The following is an 18,873-nucleotide window of genomic DNA, read 5'->3' as shown; positions in this document are numbered from 1 at the left end:
AAAATGAAGCCTGAGAGAAGGAGTGAGTTCTAGTGAGGCTGGTGGCAGCTTGTGGCAGAGTGCTTGTCCACACATGTCCACGTGATGAGCAGGGCTCAGGCCCCTAACCTGATTAGGACCAAGCCAAGACCCACTCAATTAATAGGACCAATTGACTCGTGCAGTCCCACACAGCTGCTGCCTTTTCTAGGAAGCACAGCAGCAAATGAACATTGATTGAACTATGCATGAGGCTTATGGTGAGTCTTCAGACGACTCGTTCTTTCCTCCACACTGTAGTTTTCACATATTAACAAACCAAAAATAATGTTACTAATGAGACTTCTGCATGGATCCACTGATAAAAAGAAATAAACATAAATTTACATTAGTCATATGACATATTTTCGATTTACAAGGTGTGTGTGTGTTCTGTTTCTCCTGCTGTTCTGATAGATGTTGGCTACAACATTCGTCACAAGAGGGGTCTATAAATACCAACCTTTCTCCAAGTGCGTATGATTCAGAAGGTCTGATGTAAACTGCAGCGTGATGCAGCACATTACGTCCACATTAATGTACGTATGTGTGAATCTACGTGTGTCTTACATGATCCCTCTCAGGTCAAGTCGTAACAGATCCCAACCTTAAACTTCCTACTTTTTACTTGTAGTGGTGATCTACTGATGCACGTGTACAGTAAGCAGCTCTAGATAAGAGCATCTTACTATCAAATACACAGAAATTGCCTCCATGATACAAATCCCTGCTGTAATCCGGCTGCAGTGAAATGCTATGGCTTTGACATCTGACATGAATCTCCTTCAGGATGCTGAACAGATGAGATTAGTGAGCATTCACTGTGAGGAAGGTTTCAGGTAGGGCTGCACCGATTCAATACGCTATCAGTATCTGCACAGATTAAGGCTGAAACTAACACTTAATTAATTATCGATTCCTTTTGTCAATTACTTTTTTTTCCAATGAATTCATTACTCATTTAAAATGGACATCAGTTTTCCAAAGGTGACGTCTTCAAACTGCATTTTCTGTTCAAAAACAAAAAGATATTCAATTTACAATTTCATATGATGAGAAAATCCTCATATTTGAGCAGCTGGAAGCAGCCAGTGTTTGGCATTTGTGCTCAATAAATAACTTGAACGATTAATTGGTTATTGAAACAGTTGGTGATTAATTTTCAGTTGATGGACTAATTGATGAATCGACTAATTGTTACAGTCCTAACACTGCAGATACTGACCATATTAAGTGAGTATTGGCTATGATGTCATCCATCCACATTAAATACAGTTTCTTGGTCAATATCATTATAAAAATTCATTGTTTCCGTTAACTATCTGCGAGTTGACACACACAAACACACACACGCCGCCATTTATCTTTTAATAAAAATCTAAAATGTTATGCCCTCAATATCAAATATTTATATTTTTAAAGATATTATATATAAGTTAGAAATTCCAGTATCGTGACAAGAGCTGCAACGATGAATCGATTAGTTGTCAACTTTTAAATTACTCACCAACTATTTTGATAATCGATTAATCGGTTTGAGTTTCTAAATTCTCTGATTGCAGCTTCTTAAATGTGAATATTTTCTTTTTTCATTACTTCTTTATGACAGTAAACTGAATATCTTTGAGTTGTGAGCAAAACAAGACATTTGAGGACGTCATCTTGGGCTTTGGGAAACCCTGATCCACATTTTTCAACATTTTATAGACCAAACAACTTATTGATTAATCTAGAAAATAATCAACAATGAAAATAATCGACAATGAAAATAATCGTTAGTTGCAGCCCTAATTCATACTGAATATTTGAAACGATTTCAAAACTAATTTTCCACAGAATTGATACACAGGTACCAGCTGCACTTTCTGCTCTCTCTTCTCTCCAACAGCCAGTTGACACACACACACACACACTGCTATTTATCTTTTGATAAAAATCTAAAATGTTATGCCCTCAATGTTGTGTCAATATTTCCCCGTGGTATCAAAAATCAATATTTTTCAAGATATTGAAGTTTGAAATTTCAATATCGAGACGACGCTACTCAGCAGGAGACAAAAACTTAGATCGGTGCATCTCTATTTTTAGGTTTGAAAGGAGCAGTGCTGACAATGAAATGTACGAGCTCCTGAGCATTTATCGAAACAGACTCCAGTTTATTAGCAACGTCTCCATCAGGCGATCGAAGACCTTGCTGGAGCTTGTAAAATTCACTGTGCGGTCTCTTTTTCCGCTGTATGATGCTGATTTCGTCCTGCATCTGAAGCCCTCTCCACCTTCTCTACTTGGGTGTTCTGTTTGTTTGAACAGCGAGTGCAAAAAAGTTGTTAGAGCCCAGTGGACATGAGTCAGTCATGCACACGCAGCTGTGAGTGTTGACGGTGGCATGCTTTGAAACCAGTCTTTTTTTCTGCTCTAAACTTGGAACATAAGGGCCCGAGACATTTCCAAGTGCGATGCGAACGTTCGCCAGATTCCACATTCAGTCGGGTAAAACAACGGAGCAGCTCCACAAAGCAGCTAATCGTCTTCAACCAGAGGAAATGAAGTGCTCCCAGGTACGAGTTCTAGCAGAGATGAGTGGCTTTTTAAAGTCATCATGATTGCCATTTGATTCACAATCACAACACACACACACACACAGCGGCACAAAGCCTCAATCAGACCGACACATCACCGGCCCTCTCCTCCATCCTCACTCAAGTGCCTGATTTAATGAGAGGCGCTAATATCACACCATTAAAGAACACATAGCTGCATGTTTGTCACAGTAATGGATTCATAGTCAGACATCTGAAATACCCCCCTCCTCCCACCAGAGCAGCTACCCACATTCTCCCATCATGCACACACACTCCCCACCCCCACAACCTCTCATTTCACCCCCATCCTCCTCCTCTGACAAGCAGAAAGGCCACGATGTATTCTTGACATCCATGCGAGTTAATTACAATGACTGCACATGTACTGCTGGAGATGTGTAATTATCGGCACCTCGGCAAGTGGAAGGGGCTGTGTTTTTGGCCACTGAAAGAAAAATAGCTAGGCTGAGAGACCTCTTCTATAGACGTGATGAGAGCTAATCTACAGAACATGATCATTTCTGTTTGATTTGTGTGGGAGCATATGTGAGGGCTGTGTGTGGGGGTGCAGGGGGTGGATGAATATATGCGCGTGTTAAGCATTTCATCTGAATAATGCAGACTAAATGATTATATTGTTTGAGAGCTTAAGTATTTGTAGACTCGTTGTCATATGGCACCTTACAGCCAGAGACATGAGTGTGAAGATAAATGCAGCACAGAGTTGTTTCTTTTTTGTCCTCCTTAGTAAGAGACAGCACTCACAACTCACTTTGCCTTTCAAAGTCAGAGCATTTAAATGTCCTGTCAACACAAGAGAAAGGCCACGATTGCCACTGTGTTTTGTCAGCGTAGTGAGTAGAGGAGAGGACTTGGAAAAAACCTTGAGTGAGATCAGGATCTGCCTTTAAGCGACTCGCTTTGCTGCATGGTCGAATAATCTTCTCTATCATGCTGTCACACATAACTGGTTTAGGGGAGACACTGGCTCGCCCCACTCGCATGCAGACTCGCACAAACTCCCTGCGCCTTGAATAATCAACGCAGAAGGAGAGACGAGCGGCCCAAACGCGATATAAGCATCTCTCACCCGCCCACCTACCCAGCATGGGCCCAAACACACACACGGGCTGCTCATTGCATCTGTTCACAAGACACCCTCGCCAAAGAATAAAAAAAAAAGGTCTCTCTCTGTATATCCTTCCTCTCTCTCACCAGCAGCACTTCAACTGCTAAAGTGTTATGATGGAGATCAGAATAAAACAGGCTAATCTGCGAAGTGAAGTACAAAAGCTTTGTTTGAAATGCAGCCTCTCTGGTGAGACTAAAAGAGACAATGCAGAGTGAAACCTGCACATGTGTGCACAATAGACACAGAGGCCACAGTGGTGCACTTAAGGAAATCTCAGTCATAAAACCACAAGCAGTGGGTGAAATCACAGCCTTCAGTTTCATGCATCTACTCGAAAGCATTTTGCAAGTCATCACTACACTCCAAACTCTGGACTAGAACAGAAGAACACAATACTGTTTATGAGCAAACAGGTCATCATATAAATGATGCATTTGTTATTTTACACTAATTATTTCCATTGTGCTCATCATGTAAAAGCATGGCTTGACCTCTTCTTGTGCAGACAGGTGCACATTATGTGACCTTTAATCAATTAATTTAATTTATTCAGCACAGTGAACATCTTTTAAACTTTTAAAGTTGCATCTCAGAGAAAATTCCTGCATGCATAGCTTTTTCTCTTATGTCATCACTACACTGCCATCACTGGACTAGAACAGAAGACCACAATACTGTTTATGAGCAAACAGGCCATCATATAAATGATGCATTTGTTATTTTACACTAATTATTTCCATTGTGCTCATCATGTAAAAGCATGGCTTGACCTCTTCTTGTGCAGACAGGTGCACATTATGTGACCTTATGGACGTATTGACTAGACTATTCCTTTAATTTATTCAGCAGAGTGAACATCTTTTAAACTTTTAAAGTTGCATCTCAGAGAAAATTCCTGCATGCATGCATAGTTTTTTCTCTTATGTCATCACTACACTGCCATCACTGGACTATAAACAGAAGACCACAATACTGTTTATGAGCAAACATAGATGCATTTGTTATTTTACACTAATTATTTTCATTGTGCTCATCATGTAAAAGCATGGCTTGACCTCTTCTTGTGCAGACAGGTGCACATTATGTGACCTTATGGACATATTGACTAGACTATTCCTTTAATTTATTCAGCAGAGTGAACATCTTTTAAACTTTTAAAGTTGCATCTCAGAGAAAATTCCTGCATGCATGCATAGTTTTTTTCTCTTATGTCATCACTACACTGCCATCACTGGACTATAAACAGAAGAACACAATACTGTTTATGAGCAAACATGCATGCATTTGTTATTTTACACTAATTATTTCCATTGTGCTCATCATGTAAAAGCATGGCTTGACCTCTTCTTGTGCAGACAGGTGCACATTATGTGACCTTATGGACATATTGACCAGACTAGACTATTCCTTTAATTTATCCAGCAGAGTGAACACCTTTTAAACTTTTAAAGTTGCATCTCAGAGTAAATTCCTGCATGCATGTGTAGTTTTTTTCTCTTATGCATGTTTTGAGAGAATGATTGAAGTGACTCACGGGTGCCATCGAAGCGGGTGGCGATGGTGTCCAGGAAGGTGTTCTGCGGGGCCAGCAGCCCTCTCATCACCGGCATCCTGCTCCGGGTGGACTGGGTCCTCCTGCCCCGGCGCCCTGGAGCCCCAGCGCTGGAGTCCTGCTCAGACCCGAAACTAGGCAGGAAGCGAGAGGTTCCCGGTGCGCATCCCAGCCCCTGGAGGAGCGCACCGATCCGAGATACGCGCGGCGACTCCACCTTGGCACCGCGGAGGTTGTGACCATAATCAACTAAGCGGAGAGCGAGTAAGAACCGTGAGATGCACCTGAGCACCTTCCAACGGAGGAGAGAAAGAAAAACAGATTATAATGCCAGTTGTGTGTGTTTTTCAAAAAAGCAAAGTGCTGCTGGAGAGAGAGATGAGGATGGATGGAGAGACTGAGAGTTTGTGATGCTGATGGAGCGTGGAGGGAATCTTATCGCTGCAAGCTCCTCCTCAACTCTCTCTCTCTCTCTCTCTCTCTCTCTCTCTCTCTCTCTCTCTCTCTCTCTCTCTCTCTCTCTCTCTCTTGCCACAACTGAGAGCAGATGCAGAAGAGTCACGTGACGCCTTTCAGGTCTTGCCAAGTCGTGGTCCTGGTTCAGAGTGGAGGTGGGAGACAACAAAGAGATGGTGCTTCTGGAAGCCAGTGGCCTTTTACTCCTGATGTGGACCGCTGTGCGTAAAAGAAAAGTAGAGCCAGTACGCGCTGTACGGATCGATAGATGCTGTGTGCATGAAGCACCTCACTGCATGTTACAGAGCCCAATCAATACCTGAAGTTATAAATGAATAAGGAATTAACTATATGAGAATTTGCAATTGATTAAGATTTTCCATAAGATACAGGAATCTGAGATGATGGACTGCTCTGCTCGCTCCTCTCCTCTCCTCTCCTCTCCTCAGGACCACATGGCCTCATGCAGTTGGAGATATCAAGAAGAAGAAGCTGTTCAGTCTTGGTTGTACAGTCGGATACTGCCTCCTATTGGTTACGCAGAGTAATTAAATGCACCTTGTCATTTTTTCACATTGGAGAACAAATAGGAGCCATGATGTAAAACTTTGTTTAGATATGATGAATAGTATCTTACAGTACGTGTTTAAGGTTGTCATATCATCATATAAAAAAAAACATAAATAAATATTTTTTATATCAGGACTGTGCTAAAAAAAAAAAGAGCAAAAAAAATCAGTGTATTGATGCATCAAAATGAGTGCAAATAACTGAATGTAATTATTTATGGCTACAGTAACGGCACTGGAGGCAAATGATCTACAGTATGTATGTTTTACAAAAAATTGACTTGATTTACCAATAAATTAAAAAAAAATGTATTACATGTTTTGGGGGCCAATCATTTATTTATTTGTTTATTTGTTTATTTGTTTATTTATTTATTTATTTATTCATTGGTCTTGTGATACCAATCTTGCAACATTTCAAAAGCAGATCTTTTAAAGGCTATTGTAAAAAAATAATACCATTTTGCTGATATAATTTACTGCATAGCTGTAAATATTTGTTGTAAATAGTGAATATGGAAAGCTGCCAAACCCACATGCACTTTTCAAGACAGAAGTCACACTCCCAGTCCAAGCATGGCAGGCAGTGGTGTAGCACAGATTCAGGACTGTTTAAAATCACTATAAGACCCTGTGCAGACTTTAAGAGGAAAAGGTTAATGTCTCCTCTCAAGAAAGCACAGTGGGGATGTTTTGTGTGCCTGCAGGTCTACGATTTGGAGGTAAATCCTCCCTAAACTGCTCCACGGCATTTGAAAGCCTGTTAAGCTAAAGAGTGGTTAAACTAGGGCAAATTTACTCAATGAAATACCTGACATAACTACAACAATGTTTGCCTTTAATTTGTACAGGGAAGGCCATAATTAGCTAATCTTGTGGTCCTGTAAACTTGCATTTAATCAAATTACAACAACTGACACACCCAAAACCAGCATGAGGCCATGCAGGTAAAAGGAGTTCTGGTTGGTCTCTGGGTTTGTACAGTAATGAAGCTGCCGTTTCTAGCCTGCTGTCTGCACCACACTAATGGGAGCTTGGAGATGACAGGCTACACGGTGCACAAAGTGCAGTATGGTGGATGGTTCAATGGTCTAATAATCAGACTGAATTGCCATTTCTCATTTACTCATAACAGAATATGCATTTAAATAAGTTTAAAAAAACAACAATCTGCATCACCATGTAAAGAGACACAATGTGTGACACGTAGGATATCCATGCTGGTACAAGCAAAGTTAATGTTTTTAAATGTTAAGTACTGTCACACTGATGGAAGGACTGATGGCACTCAGACAACAGATTTATGTAACTTACACATCTCTTATCTATCTCCTTAACATAAAAACTTAGAGGTTGCTGTGTTGTTGCAGAGCTTGGATAGGAACATATGCATCAAATACACCCCACAACATGCAGTATTTCTTATCAATGCATGGCTAATAGTTCACAGCACAACCTAAAGCCAAACCAAGGACCAAACACATCCAACAACAATAAAGCATTAGACCTCTGCACAGGCTACAACAATCACATGAACCTCAGTATAACCAGCCCCTGACTATAATACACCACGTAAAGCCACATTCAGGGAAACAATGCACTTTCATGTTTATCCATTACAAGCAACACAACCACAAACACCTGAGCCCAGAGAGAAGAGGAGGTGTTTGACTCACCTTGATGAAGTCCTCATGGTGGCAAAGTGTCCATTTTTCCCACTGGACTCTGGTTGTCTGCTCCACAGGTTCTTCGCTCAGGCTCTGTTTCACTCATTGCTGACAGCTAGATTTGTTTAGACTATAAAAAACTTGCTAACTCTCTTGCTGGTTGTTTTATTTTAATTAGCCTGGAGTTGCTAATGTTGTGTCCTTTCAGTGGCTTCCTTTATTATTTCGTTTCCCCTCCAGAGTCAGTGTAGCAGTGGTATGAAGTTTCTAATCAATGGATGTCACCTTCACCTGGCTTCCCTCGACGTGACGTTTATTCCACCACCTGCAGGGGGCGCCCACTTAATTGTCTCGTTTGTCCATTTCTGGTTTTGAATTTTAATTTCCTGTCAGCACCCACCTAAGCGGCCACGCCCTTAGTTAGGCCTACATTTAAGCCTTAATATGATTTTTTTTTTTTTTTTTTTTATTTAGTGAAGCAAGACAAAACAGGTGAAATTTGTCAAGACAAACAGAAACAAACAGAAGAGAAAAATAAATAAATAAAATACATCGGGTGACATAGTTTTGCACTATGGAACTGTGATGCTGGAAACTTGAATTTCCCTCGGGATCAATAAAGTTACTATCTATCTATCTATCTAGATATTTTTGGGAGGTATATGGTTGTGGAAGAGTTGCAATAAGGGTTGTGTTAAGGGTTGGTTTATATCTATCCGGATGGATATGTGGGTTGTAAATAAACTTGGGATGCTGTTCATATATTTAATTTGGGATGTAAATAAATCTGGGATAGTTTATATATTATATTATATTATCATTCTATGATATATGAGTTAATAAATGAGAAGTGAGAAAGGGGTAGGGAAATATAAGTTTTATTTCTACCTACTCCTTTTCGGATACTGTTACTCTTGTTTTGTTTGTTATTATTTTGTATCTGTTTTTATTTATTTTTATGTTCGAAATAAAGTCTTTCATTCATCTATCTATCTATCTATCTATCTATCTATCTATCTATCTATCAATTGTTATTTAAGACATCTCCATTCTATGTGGTGGAACATGTCTCTGACCAATCAGCGAGCCTCGTTTGCAGACCCCCAAGCCACGCCCCTCCTGCTGTGTGGGCTCATCTGATTGGCTGTTAGTTTTTTCCTCTCTTCTCTGATTGGCCAGTAGTCACGTCAGCAGCGTGAGTTCTGTGGGACGTGGAAGCCGTGTACCTGCCTGCAGCTCCTCTCTTCTCTTCTCTCTCAGCTCTCAGCCTGAACCAGCAGCAGCAGCAGCATCATTCCTCCTCCTCTTCCTCTTCCTCTCGTGTCGTGGACCTTTAAACCAAACAAGGTAGGCGTTATTAACATTGTATCAAACTGTGCTTGCTGCAGGATGCAATGTAACGATACAGGGAAATGAAATGTCATTGTGTTGATACACCCAGTAGCTTCAGTCAAGTTATGAGGATATGGAGGTCTTTATTGAAATGAAATCATATGTGCAGCAACATATCTCTTTATTATGGTCAGTAAGGCCCATAGCAACTCCTTCCTGTCATTTATTGGTAGGCCAATAAGCTATTTATCAAACTGTTAACGGTTTGCATTCCTCCTGTCTGACAGACAGACTGCCTGCTGTCAGCAGTCTCCTCCCCATCATGCGATGAACAGCCTATAGTCTACTTATTATGTAACTTTTCCTGTTATTTCCACCCCCCAAAAAGATACAAATCTGCAGGTTGTGAAACTAACTTTCACTGGCATGAAAAGCCAACAACCAAGTGATCATACAGGCAAACATTAAAGGTAGCTACATGCACATTTATAGGAGAAAAAAAGCTATATCCATATTTTATAAGTCTTTAATTGCATAAGCTGAAGTAGAAAGGACCCTGAGTTAAGTTTGTTGGTATTGGTTAACCATATGCTGCAGGGATTTGTTGTTTGGGTTCACTTTGACAGACTTAAGAGGATTATGGAGTAAATCAGGTGGAGCAAATAAATGCTGAGTCACTGGTCTGGCTACTCCTAGTTTATGGTCTGAATGAATTCATTCATTGATTATTCTGTTACTAATTTGAGTAATTGCTTAACAATTTACTTTATAATACAAAAAAAGAGTAAAAACAGTGCCAGTATTTATCTTTAAACATTTTATTCTGTCAGACTAAGAGTAAAAGAAAGTTATTCAGTTTTACAGTGACAAACAGCAAAACTTAACCAGCAAATGTATGTTGTTTAGGCTGGATAGATAGATTGATTGACTGATTGATTCATTCATTCATTCATTCATTCATTCATTCATTCTTCCTGGGCACATGACCTTGTACACATGATACTGTATGTTTTGTTTTGTGTTTTTAACGTTTGCGTGTATGTTGTATACTGTGACTTGATACTGCATGCTTGTTTTATGTGTTTTAAATGTTTGTATATATCTGGTTTAAACACCCCATTGCTGCTGTCTTCACCAGGGCACTCTTGAAAAAGAGATGTTCTAATCTCAATGAGACTTCTCTGGTTAAATAAATAAAGATAAAATGCCACTATCGCTGCCACAATCTCTGACATGTCCTGTCCCTTACTCCATCTCTCTATTTGTCTCTCCTACTACGTCCCCTGTGTCCACCGACAGGCTCAAAGATGTCCCAGAAGATCAAGGCCGGCTCCGTGGTGGAGATGCAGGGAGATGAGATGACTCGAGTCATCTGGGAGCTCATTAAGGAGAAACTCATCTTCCCGTACATGGATCTCGACCTGCACAGGTGAATACACCTCAGTATGATGACCACAGGGCAACTTTATCTTTGCAGGACTTTCTCTCACCAGTACACCTTTGGTTTTAAATGCCTGTTCTGGAGTTTAGACAAGCATTTATGCAGATATGCAGTCTGTCATCAAATCACTGTTTTGAATATGCTCCTTTTTACCCGAGGGAAGGGTGTAGTGTAGTAACGGGTGCTCCCAGTAGTGATGACTAGGTGAAACTGAATGAAAAAGAAAATCAGGTTGAAATTCCTGCAGTGCTGGGGTTTCTAGTTTGGCTTGTTTGTCCTGGCCCAATTGGGAGTGTGAACTGAGTATCTGATTGATTAGCATTCAATGAAAAGGTGCTTGGCTTTGTTATAGTAAACACTGACCATTGCGCCTGACAAAAGAATGTTATCTCACCTACAAACCGGTAGGTAGGTGCGTGATTGCTCAATGTGATGATCTCACCCACTTCTGAAAAGTACTGAAAATGTAGCAGTGTGATAATAGAAATAGTTTTTCACTTTAATGATTTAATTGCCTTCCCTTTTTAAAGCAAACACGCTATATAAATAAGCATTATTATTATTACAGGAGATAAGTTCTGTGAGTATAAATAAGTAGTGGAAAAGAGATTTCTTTACAGGTATTGTTCAACTTATTCAAGACATATCTTATGTTCAAGTAATATCACAATTTCTCCTGTTTAGGGATGGAAATCCCTTGTAATTGTAGCACAAGTAGTTCTGTCTATGAATGATTCGAATAGGCGTTTTTTTAAGGGCCTAATACTGAGAACTGGTTGATCTTCCTAAACATTTTTACAGAGAAAATCATTTTCTCATGAATAGTGGCCATTTACAATCGGCACCCTGAATAATGGGAGCATCCGTTTCTTCATTTGACCTCGCTGCTCCTCTTATCTATCATGGACTTTGTTCGGAGTTATATGTTATTTGCATGACCTTTTTACGTGAAGTTCAAGACCCTAATGTTCCTGTCTTTCATAATGAGTCATATCTTCATACTGCATAGCGGGGAACACTTTGAACTTTAGCTTCCTTTTTCAGATGTTTCACAGCATTACAGAATTATCACATCATGTATCGCATTGTAAAAAGTTAATGATTTATTGTGCAACAGACATTGATAGTGCACGTTTGATTAAATATGGTGTAATAAATACTCAATATCTAACTAAAATCTCAATAAGCAGGACTATCAGGCTGCTGGAAAAACAAACTATAACCCATTGGCATTGAGATCTATTCAGGACATTTTGTCAAATAGATAAATCTCATTTTAAACTTTAAAAACACAGAAATTTGATAGTAACTGCAGACATAAAAATGGTTTTCTTAAGTGTCTGAGGAATACATCAACCTGTTTAAATAAGTGTCAAAGGTTGAAAAGACGCACGTGACATTACAATCAAACACATAAGAACAAACCAGTACAACATACTTGTTAAACCTGAATCTGTTCGTTTAAAGCTTTCTAATCGTCTCTTTCTTTCCTCAGTGGTATGTACAGTGCATGTTGAGCGTCCTCTTGTTTAGGCTTGGTACTGGCTTTCAGGGGGAAGGGAAGAAAAAAAAGTGGGTAAAAGGTCATAGCTGCTTTCAAACAATGCCAACGGGTTCACCCGAAAACACATACACAACACTTAAAGGGAATGATAAGCACATTGAGCCAGTTTTCAGATGAAGCATACTTTGTCCTCTCAACAGTTTGTGAGGTCCCTCCAGTACGAGTGTAACAAGTGGAGCGACTTCTCCAGCTATCTTGGCAGAGAGCCGGTCGTCATTGCACAATCGCTTCCTTTGTCTTTGCGTTGCTGGCTGGTTTTGCAGATCTCCCTCTCAGTTAGGCGAGTAACAGGCATAAAAAAAAGAACAGGGTGAGCACAGTACTGTGGAGGAAGTGGGCCAGGAGGTTAATCACTATTCTTGATGCAAACTCTGTGTCAGGTCCTGCAAGAATTATAATTAGCCAAGATGTGGACTGGAGAGAATAAAGCCCTGGCAGCAATTTGAGTTATTCCTCAAGTTGGAAGCGAGCTCACTCTCCCTTTCACTACTCATTAATGTCGTTCATGCCCTTTGACACAGTGGTTATGAAGCACATCACAGCCACTGTGCTGTGACATTTACAGACTTGCTTCTTGCCAACTAAAACAGTGGCATATGTTCACTTTTAGTGCTTTGTTGTGCTCCAGGGCGTCTCTGCAACTGAAGCTTAAATAATCACTGTCCTTGTTGCTTTAGTTTATGGTGCCGCGTGCCTCTGCTGTTGGGATTATAAATGGTCTTCTTGTCTGGTCCATTACTTCTCCTTACATCTCTGCATACTCTCATACACAAACACACAGATATGAATCTTTTGGACTACTGACTGAAATATGTCTGTGGCATTTAGTATCAAAAAGTGTCAAGTAGTAGGAGCGGTCATTGAATATTTAGCAGATTCTTAGGTGTGTTTATTTACTCTATGATCAAATATTTCCAGAAGTAAATCTGGAAACTTGTGACAATATTTGATTTAGGCAAAGTTATTTATTAACATTGATACATCCTGTAGCTTGGCATGTTTTGTTAAACAAAAAAAGCATTATGCATGCTTTATGGATGCTTTATCTCCGGTACTATTAATTCATACTGTAATCTCTTTGTCTGTTCCTGCAAAGCTACGACCTCGGTATGGAGAACCGAGACGCCACAGACGACAAGGTGACAGTTGAGGCGGCGGAGGCAGTCCGGCGTTACAACGTGGGTGTCAAGTGCGCCACCATCACGCCAGACGAGAACCGCGTGGAGGAGTTCAAGCTGAAGCAGATGTGGCGTTCGCCCAACGGCACCATCCGTAACATCCTGGGAGGCACGGTGTTCAGGGAGCCAATCCTCTGCAAGAACATCCCCCGCCTGGTGCCGGGCTGGATGAAGCCCATCGTCATTGGCAGACACGCCCACGGAGATCAGGTACCCTTGTTGGCCGGTAGTTGATGATGTCTGAAGAGTATGCATTCACTGTTTTTTAACTTGTTTCTGAAAGGCGCAAAACATTGAAAAATTGCAAGTTGGTGTGAGATCAAACTTCCAAACATGGCAGCTAAAAGGAGCAACTGTAACTGTGTAGCAATCATGTGAGAGTCTTTATCAACGCGCAGACAAAACTTATACCAACTCCCTTAATTATCTGACACAACCACTATTGTACAATAATAACAAACTGCCTACTGACTAACTGTCAACTCATGTATGAGCTCAGTGAGTAATTCAGGTTATATCAGACATCACAGGGTTGTCAGGAGAGACTTAGACAATAAATATATTTCATCAGCTGTCCTTTGGACATAATGTACTACCTCTGGACAAGTTGCAGCAACGTTGCAGCAACGTCACAGCACTAAATCATGTTAGATGTGGCGTCTTGCCAAACTCAACAGTCCTCTCCTCAAGGGAGAGTAATGCAGGTGGAGTGTCAAATGGCTGTGAGTTACACAATACCGCAAGGCTGTCAGAGGTGTACGTGTTAAATACTCTGCTGACAGCACTGGTGGCGACAGCCCAGTCCTTCCGAGGTGTTAATGTCTTGGTCATTTGAAATTTGATCTCACACAATTTTATAGGACGGGGTTGACACCTTTCAAAAGCTGTCTTTAACAGTTGCGTGGTTAAGCGGGGTCAAACGGCAATTAGTAGTATTATTAACCTTTTTGTCTGTCTCCTTGTGCTCCCCACAGTACAAAGCCACAGACTTTGTGGTGCCTGGGCCTGGGAAAGTGGAGATGACCTACACGCCCGAAAACGGCGAGCCAGTTAAATATGTAATCTATGACTTTAAAGGTAAGAAAGAACACAGCCAGCCCCGATGCACGAACACGCTCCCGACCAGCCAGGTGGGAAAGTGGGTCGGGCAAGATACACAACCAGTATGACCGTGTACCTTTAGTCTCATAGATACACGTGCCTCAGTTGTGCAGATATATACACATCAGTCTAGGGCTGTCCTCGACCATCAACTAATCGATTAGTTGATTTAATCGACAGATCTGTGAAACTGAGTTTCTCCACACAGAAGCCCTTAATTAGTCTATAATGAAAAATATTGTGGAGCAAAGATGTCAAATATCATAATGTGGATGTGTAAAAGCGTGTCAGTCAATATAACTAAGCTGAACTCGCACCAGAGAAGCTTTTACAAACACATGTTCCATTGTGTTCACATTGTAAATGGGGAACTATTAGATATGGCTTATCTATTTGTTGCTATTCACCTGTTATATGACTCAAAACCAAACACTGAGCTGAAATAGATTAGAAATGTTGAGTAATGACGACTACCAAACAGGATTTGTTTTTTCTTTCTAAGTGTTTGTCTAAGTTTGAAAGAGCGTGTTGTGTTGTTTATTTAGTCATACTAAACTAATGAACACAGCCACTCAAATAAAGGCGTGCATACTGTATATACATGTGCATGTGACGGTATTGCACAGCATTATGTGAGTGTACTATACTTAACGTATATATATTTGTGTGTACAGGCACAGGCGGTGTAGCCATGGGGATGTACAACACAGATGCGTCCATCAGGGACTTTGCCCACAGCTCCTTCCAGATGGCTATCAACAAAAGCTGGCCTCTCTACCTGAGCACCAAGAACACCATCCTGAAGAAGTACGACGGCCGCTTCAAAGACATCTTCCAGGAGATCTACGAGAAGTAAGGACTTTAAAATCCACACAAACACACTCTGTCTCTCTCTCTTTCACAAGTACGCTCACACTCTTATCCTAGATGGAGATAACAACTGTCCACCTTCTTGTGTTTCCAGGGAATACCGTGCTCAGTTCGAGGCCAGAAAAATCTGGTATGAGCACCGTCTGATAGATGACATGGTGGCCCAGGCCATGAAATCTGAGGGAGGCTTCATTTGGGCCTGCAAGAACTACGATGGAGACGTACAATCTGACTCTGTGGCGCAAGGTTGGTAAAAAACATTTCCATTATGCAAGTTATGTGAGGAATGATGTAGAAACTCTGCATTTCATTTTGGTCTCAGGTTTAAAGATTTTCTGTTGTTTATGTAGTTTTGTTTGACTTTTTCAGGCTACGGCTCCCTGGGTATGATGTCCAGTGTGCTGATCTGTCCTGATGGACGCACAGTGGAGTCTGAGGCCGCCCACGGCACAGTGACTCGCCACTACAGACAACACCAGCAGGGGAAAGAGACCTCCACCAATCCCATAGGTAAGAAAAATTAGCATTTTTACCCAAACATAACCCCCAAAAAACAAAGGTTCTATTAATGTAATCTTTATTGATATTACACGCACTGTATGTAATATACTGTGTATGGATTAATGTACTAATCATTGGGTGTTTGTGTGCTACAGCCTCCATCTTTGCGTGGACGCGGGGTCTGCTCCACCGGGCAAAGCTGGACAACAACACAGAGCTAAGAGTGTTCTCCGAGGCGCTGGAGGCCGTTTGCATCGAGACCATCGAGGCCGGTTTCATGACCAAGGATTTGGCTATCTGCATCAAAGGCCTATCAGGGTTAGTGTCTTCACTAGCTAACACTCAGTAGTACAATTATAATATGATTGATTAGAAAAATACTCTCTCTCATATGTTGAACCTTAAATAAACAACAAAAAATAAATTTTCCAGTAGAAGTTCATAGTTACAGATAATATATTATCCAAGATCAAATCCATAAATATCTTGCCACAGTTTACGGGTGTGTATACATTTTCAGAACAGATGGATAATAGTGTCAATTACTCAAACCTTTCTCCTCGTTTTCTCTGTTTGCAGAGTGACACGTGTCGACTACTTGAACACCTTTGAGTTCCTGGACAAGCTGGCAGAGAACCTGAAGATTAAGCTGGCTAACCCACCCAAACTGTGATCTCACCTTCCAGCCTCAGCCGTTAAACACAGACACACACACACACATTCAAACACATACAGAGACATCTACACAGCTACTGGAGTCAACACTGGAGCAGGGAGGAGCGTGCCCAGGAGGTCTACAGACTGAAACCATGTCATTCCCTAACTGGGGGTCTGATCGAGCCTTGTCCAGAAGGATCATCCCTGTTAATGCATCACCAGTAGACAGCCATACTTGTGACGGCGAAGACAGTCTCCAGGACTGACAACTGGGCGAGTGACCTGATGGATCAGTGACCTTGTTTACCCTGATTGCACGAGGTCGCCTGAAGTGAGTGTGTGTTGTCAGTATTTGTTGGTGATCTGTGCAACAGACGGGGGACAGAATCTGTCCGAGGGAGCCTCCGGACCCTCACTGCCTTATTCGTTTTGTGTCAAAGTCATCGGTTGATTCTTGTCATCTCCTTTTGTCTTGTAATATTTTATCAATACCTCAAGCAACATTTAATGTTTTAGTGCCAGCTAAAAAACACAACAATAGCACAGTTTTTTTTTACTAATGAAACCCCTCAGCATGGTAGTAGAGCGGCCGTGCATTTCATAAAGGTTTACTGTTATGCAGCACGAAGCACAACTTGTAAACGAATACATTGCTTTTAGATTTTGTACTGCGTTAACTTTACTAGTCAGTTGTTTAAGAGGTGTATTTATTCGTCCTTCCTGTGTGTGTGCGTTCATCCAGTATGTCCTGCCAAAAAAATCATCAAATCTGTTGGTTTATAATCAATAACTATGCCTGTGAAGTCCTAATATAACTCAAAATAAAGGAGTTTTTGAAAAAAATGTGTTACTTTTTTGTGTGTTAATGTCATTTAGGGCTAAAACTATCAATTAATCTGCCCATTCATTTTTTTCAATTAACCGATTATTCATTTTGTCTATATCATATAGTGAAAAATATCTATCTCAGAGCTCAAGGCAAGTCTCCAAATATCTTGTTTCGTTTGACCAACTGTCTGAAAACAAAAGATATTCACTTTACATTACAGTACAATATAAAAAGCTCATTCTCACATTTTTGGAGGCTGGAAACCGCAAATTCTTTGCATTTCAGCCTGAAAAGTAAATTAAATGATTCATCGATTATCAAAACAGTTGCTGATTAATTCAGACTCCTCTTGAGTGTCATTAAATAATTGTACATTACATTATGTCCGTTATGAGATCATGTTACCGGATGTCTTTCTCTGCCATTTCCTACGTTTTAGATGTAAACAAGAGCAGCGGCATCAAAAGTAAAACAGGACAGGAAGCTGCTATCATTCATATTCTTCAACAGATATATTTGATTAATTAACTAATACAAGACAAAACAATCTTGTTCTCTGATTTACTATTTAAGGTTTGTTTGAAGCAGCAATATTTGTTGGCACAAGATAGCCTTGTATTTATTTATGTAGATAGATATGTACTTTGCAATAGGAAGTTGCGGTGTTGCAGAAGTCTTAAACTACAAAACAATGAGATAAGAAAAAAAAAGGTGAATTAATTTGTACTGAATAAACACTGTACCATGATAGTGCCACAGTAATACACTGTAAAAGGTACTAGGTAATATTGTGTACTCTACAGATAAGTGCTTTATTGAGTTTGCATAGATCACAATAGAACTAACTTTGCATTGAATAAGGAAAATAGTGTGTAGGAGCTATTTATTTGTTAATAATATTTAGTTGTTTTACTAATAATAAGTAGTATTTCTTGATTTATTATTCGAGATGTTTACTTTGTTTCTATTTTGATTTAGTGTTTTAATTATTTTTTAGTTTAGTTGCCTATAATTAGTTGTTTTTTTTTGCATAATTATGATTTTGTTTTCTTTTGTTAATGAATTGGGTAAAACTGTGCACCTGTGGTTATATAGGTAGGTAGGCAGGTACTGTAGGACCAGCATGCACCTGGGTGGGCTTTTTATCCGAACAAGAGAGGCAGCGACATCCATGTTTTCTTTGTGCTTCCTTTTGTAGTATTTTTTCAAAAAGCAAATGAAGACACCGTTTTCTTGAGTTCCTTGTCTTTGTATCCGAGAGATGAGGCACCCAGTCTGCAGAGTGGGAGAATCCTAACCCTGGCATCCTACATGCTCTTTTTATACACTTTGTATCGCCTTCTCTATTCTTTCACTCCTTCACCTTGAACCATCAGAAACACATGCAGGTGGTTTCACATAAAAAAACAAACAGGGGAGACATA

The 18,873-nt window shown here is 40.3% G+C and overlaps 2 protein-coding genes and 1 long non-coding RNA gene across 3 annotated transcripts in view; 1 reads left to right on the top strand and 2 right to left on the bottom strand.

The window, feature by feature from the left end:
• kcnh3 (potassium voltage-gated channel, subfamily H (eag-related), member 3) overlaps nucleotides 1-5,695 on the bottom strand; it is a 161,731-nt gene extending 156,036 nt beyond the window's left edge. Inside the window, exon 1 of the mRNA XM_037789538.1 lies at nucleotides 5,267-5,695. Coding sequence (XP_037645466.1) covers nucleotides 5,267-5,342 — 76 coding nt within the window. The 5' untranslated portion in view covers nucleotides 5,343-5,695. The remainder of the gene's footprint in view (nucleotides 1-5,266) is intronic.
• A 3,474-nt stretch (nucleotides 5,696-9,169) lies between these two features.
• Nucleotides 9,170-17,463, top strand: idh1 (isocitrate dehydrogenase (NADP(+)) 1). Its single transcript, XM_037789636.1, has 9 exons — nucleotides 9,170-9,323; nucleotides 10,608-10,737; nucleotides 13,410-13,701; nucleotides 14,466-14,568; nucleotides 15,267-15,444; nucleotides 15,557-15,708; nucleotides 15,832-15,972; nucleotides 16,119-16,281; nucleotides 16,543-17,463. The coding sequence occupies exons 2-9, from the start codon at nucleotides 10,616-10,618 to the stop codon at nucleotides 16,634-16,636; spliced, it is 1,245 nt and encodes a 414-aa protein (XP_037645564.1). The 5' UTR covers nucleotides 9,170-9,323; nucleotides 10,608-10,615; the 3' UTR covers nucleotides 16,637-17,463.
• The window catches only part of LOC119500139, a 55,533-nt gene continuing 50,289 nt past the window's right edge, over nucleotides 13,630-18,873 (bottom strand). Inside the window, exon 3 of the long non-coding RNA XR_005209558.1 lies at nucleotides 13,630-13,767. This is a non-coding gene — a long non-coding RNA (uncharacterized LOC119500139). The remainder of the gene's footprint in view (nucleotides 13,768-18,873) is intronic.

Source organism: Sebastes umbrosus, chromosome 13 (assembly GCF_015220745.1).
Source record: "Sebastes umbrosus isolate fSebUmb1 chromosome 13, fSebUmb1.pri, whole genome shotgun sequence".
Taxonomy (NCBI): domain Eukaryota; kingdom Metazoa; phylum Chordata; class Actinopteri; order Perciformes; family Sebastidae; genus Sebastes; species Sebastes umbrosus.
The sequence above is the reverse complement of the archived record's forward strand: the minus strand, read 5'-3'. Positions and strand labels throughout refer to the sequence as shown.

Coding starts and splice junctions, on each gene's coding strand:
- idh1 (XM_037789636.1), top strand. CDS start 10,616: ATGTCCCAGAAGATCAAGGCCGGCTCCGTGGTGGAGATGCAGGGAGAT. Junction 10,738..13,409: donor ATGGATCTCGACCTGCACAG/GTGAATACACCT, acceptor GTTCCTGCAAAG/CTACGACCTCGGTATGGAGA. Junction 14,569..15,266: donor TGTAATCTATGACTTTAAAG/GTAAGAAAGAAC, acceptor TTGTGTGTACAG/GCACAGGCGGTGTAGCCATG.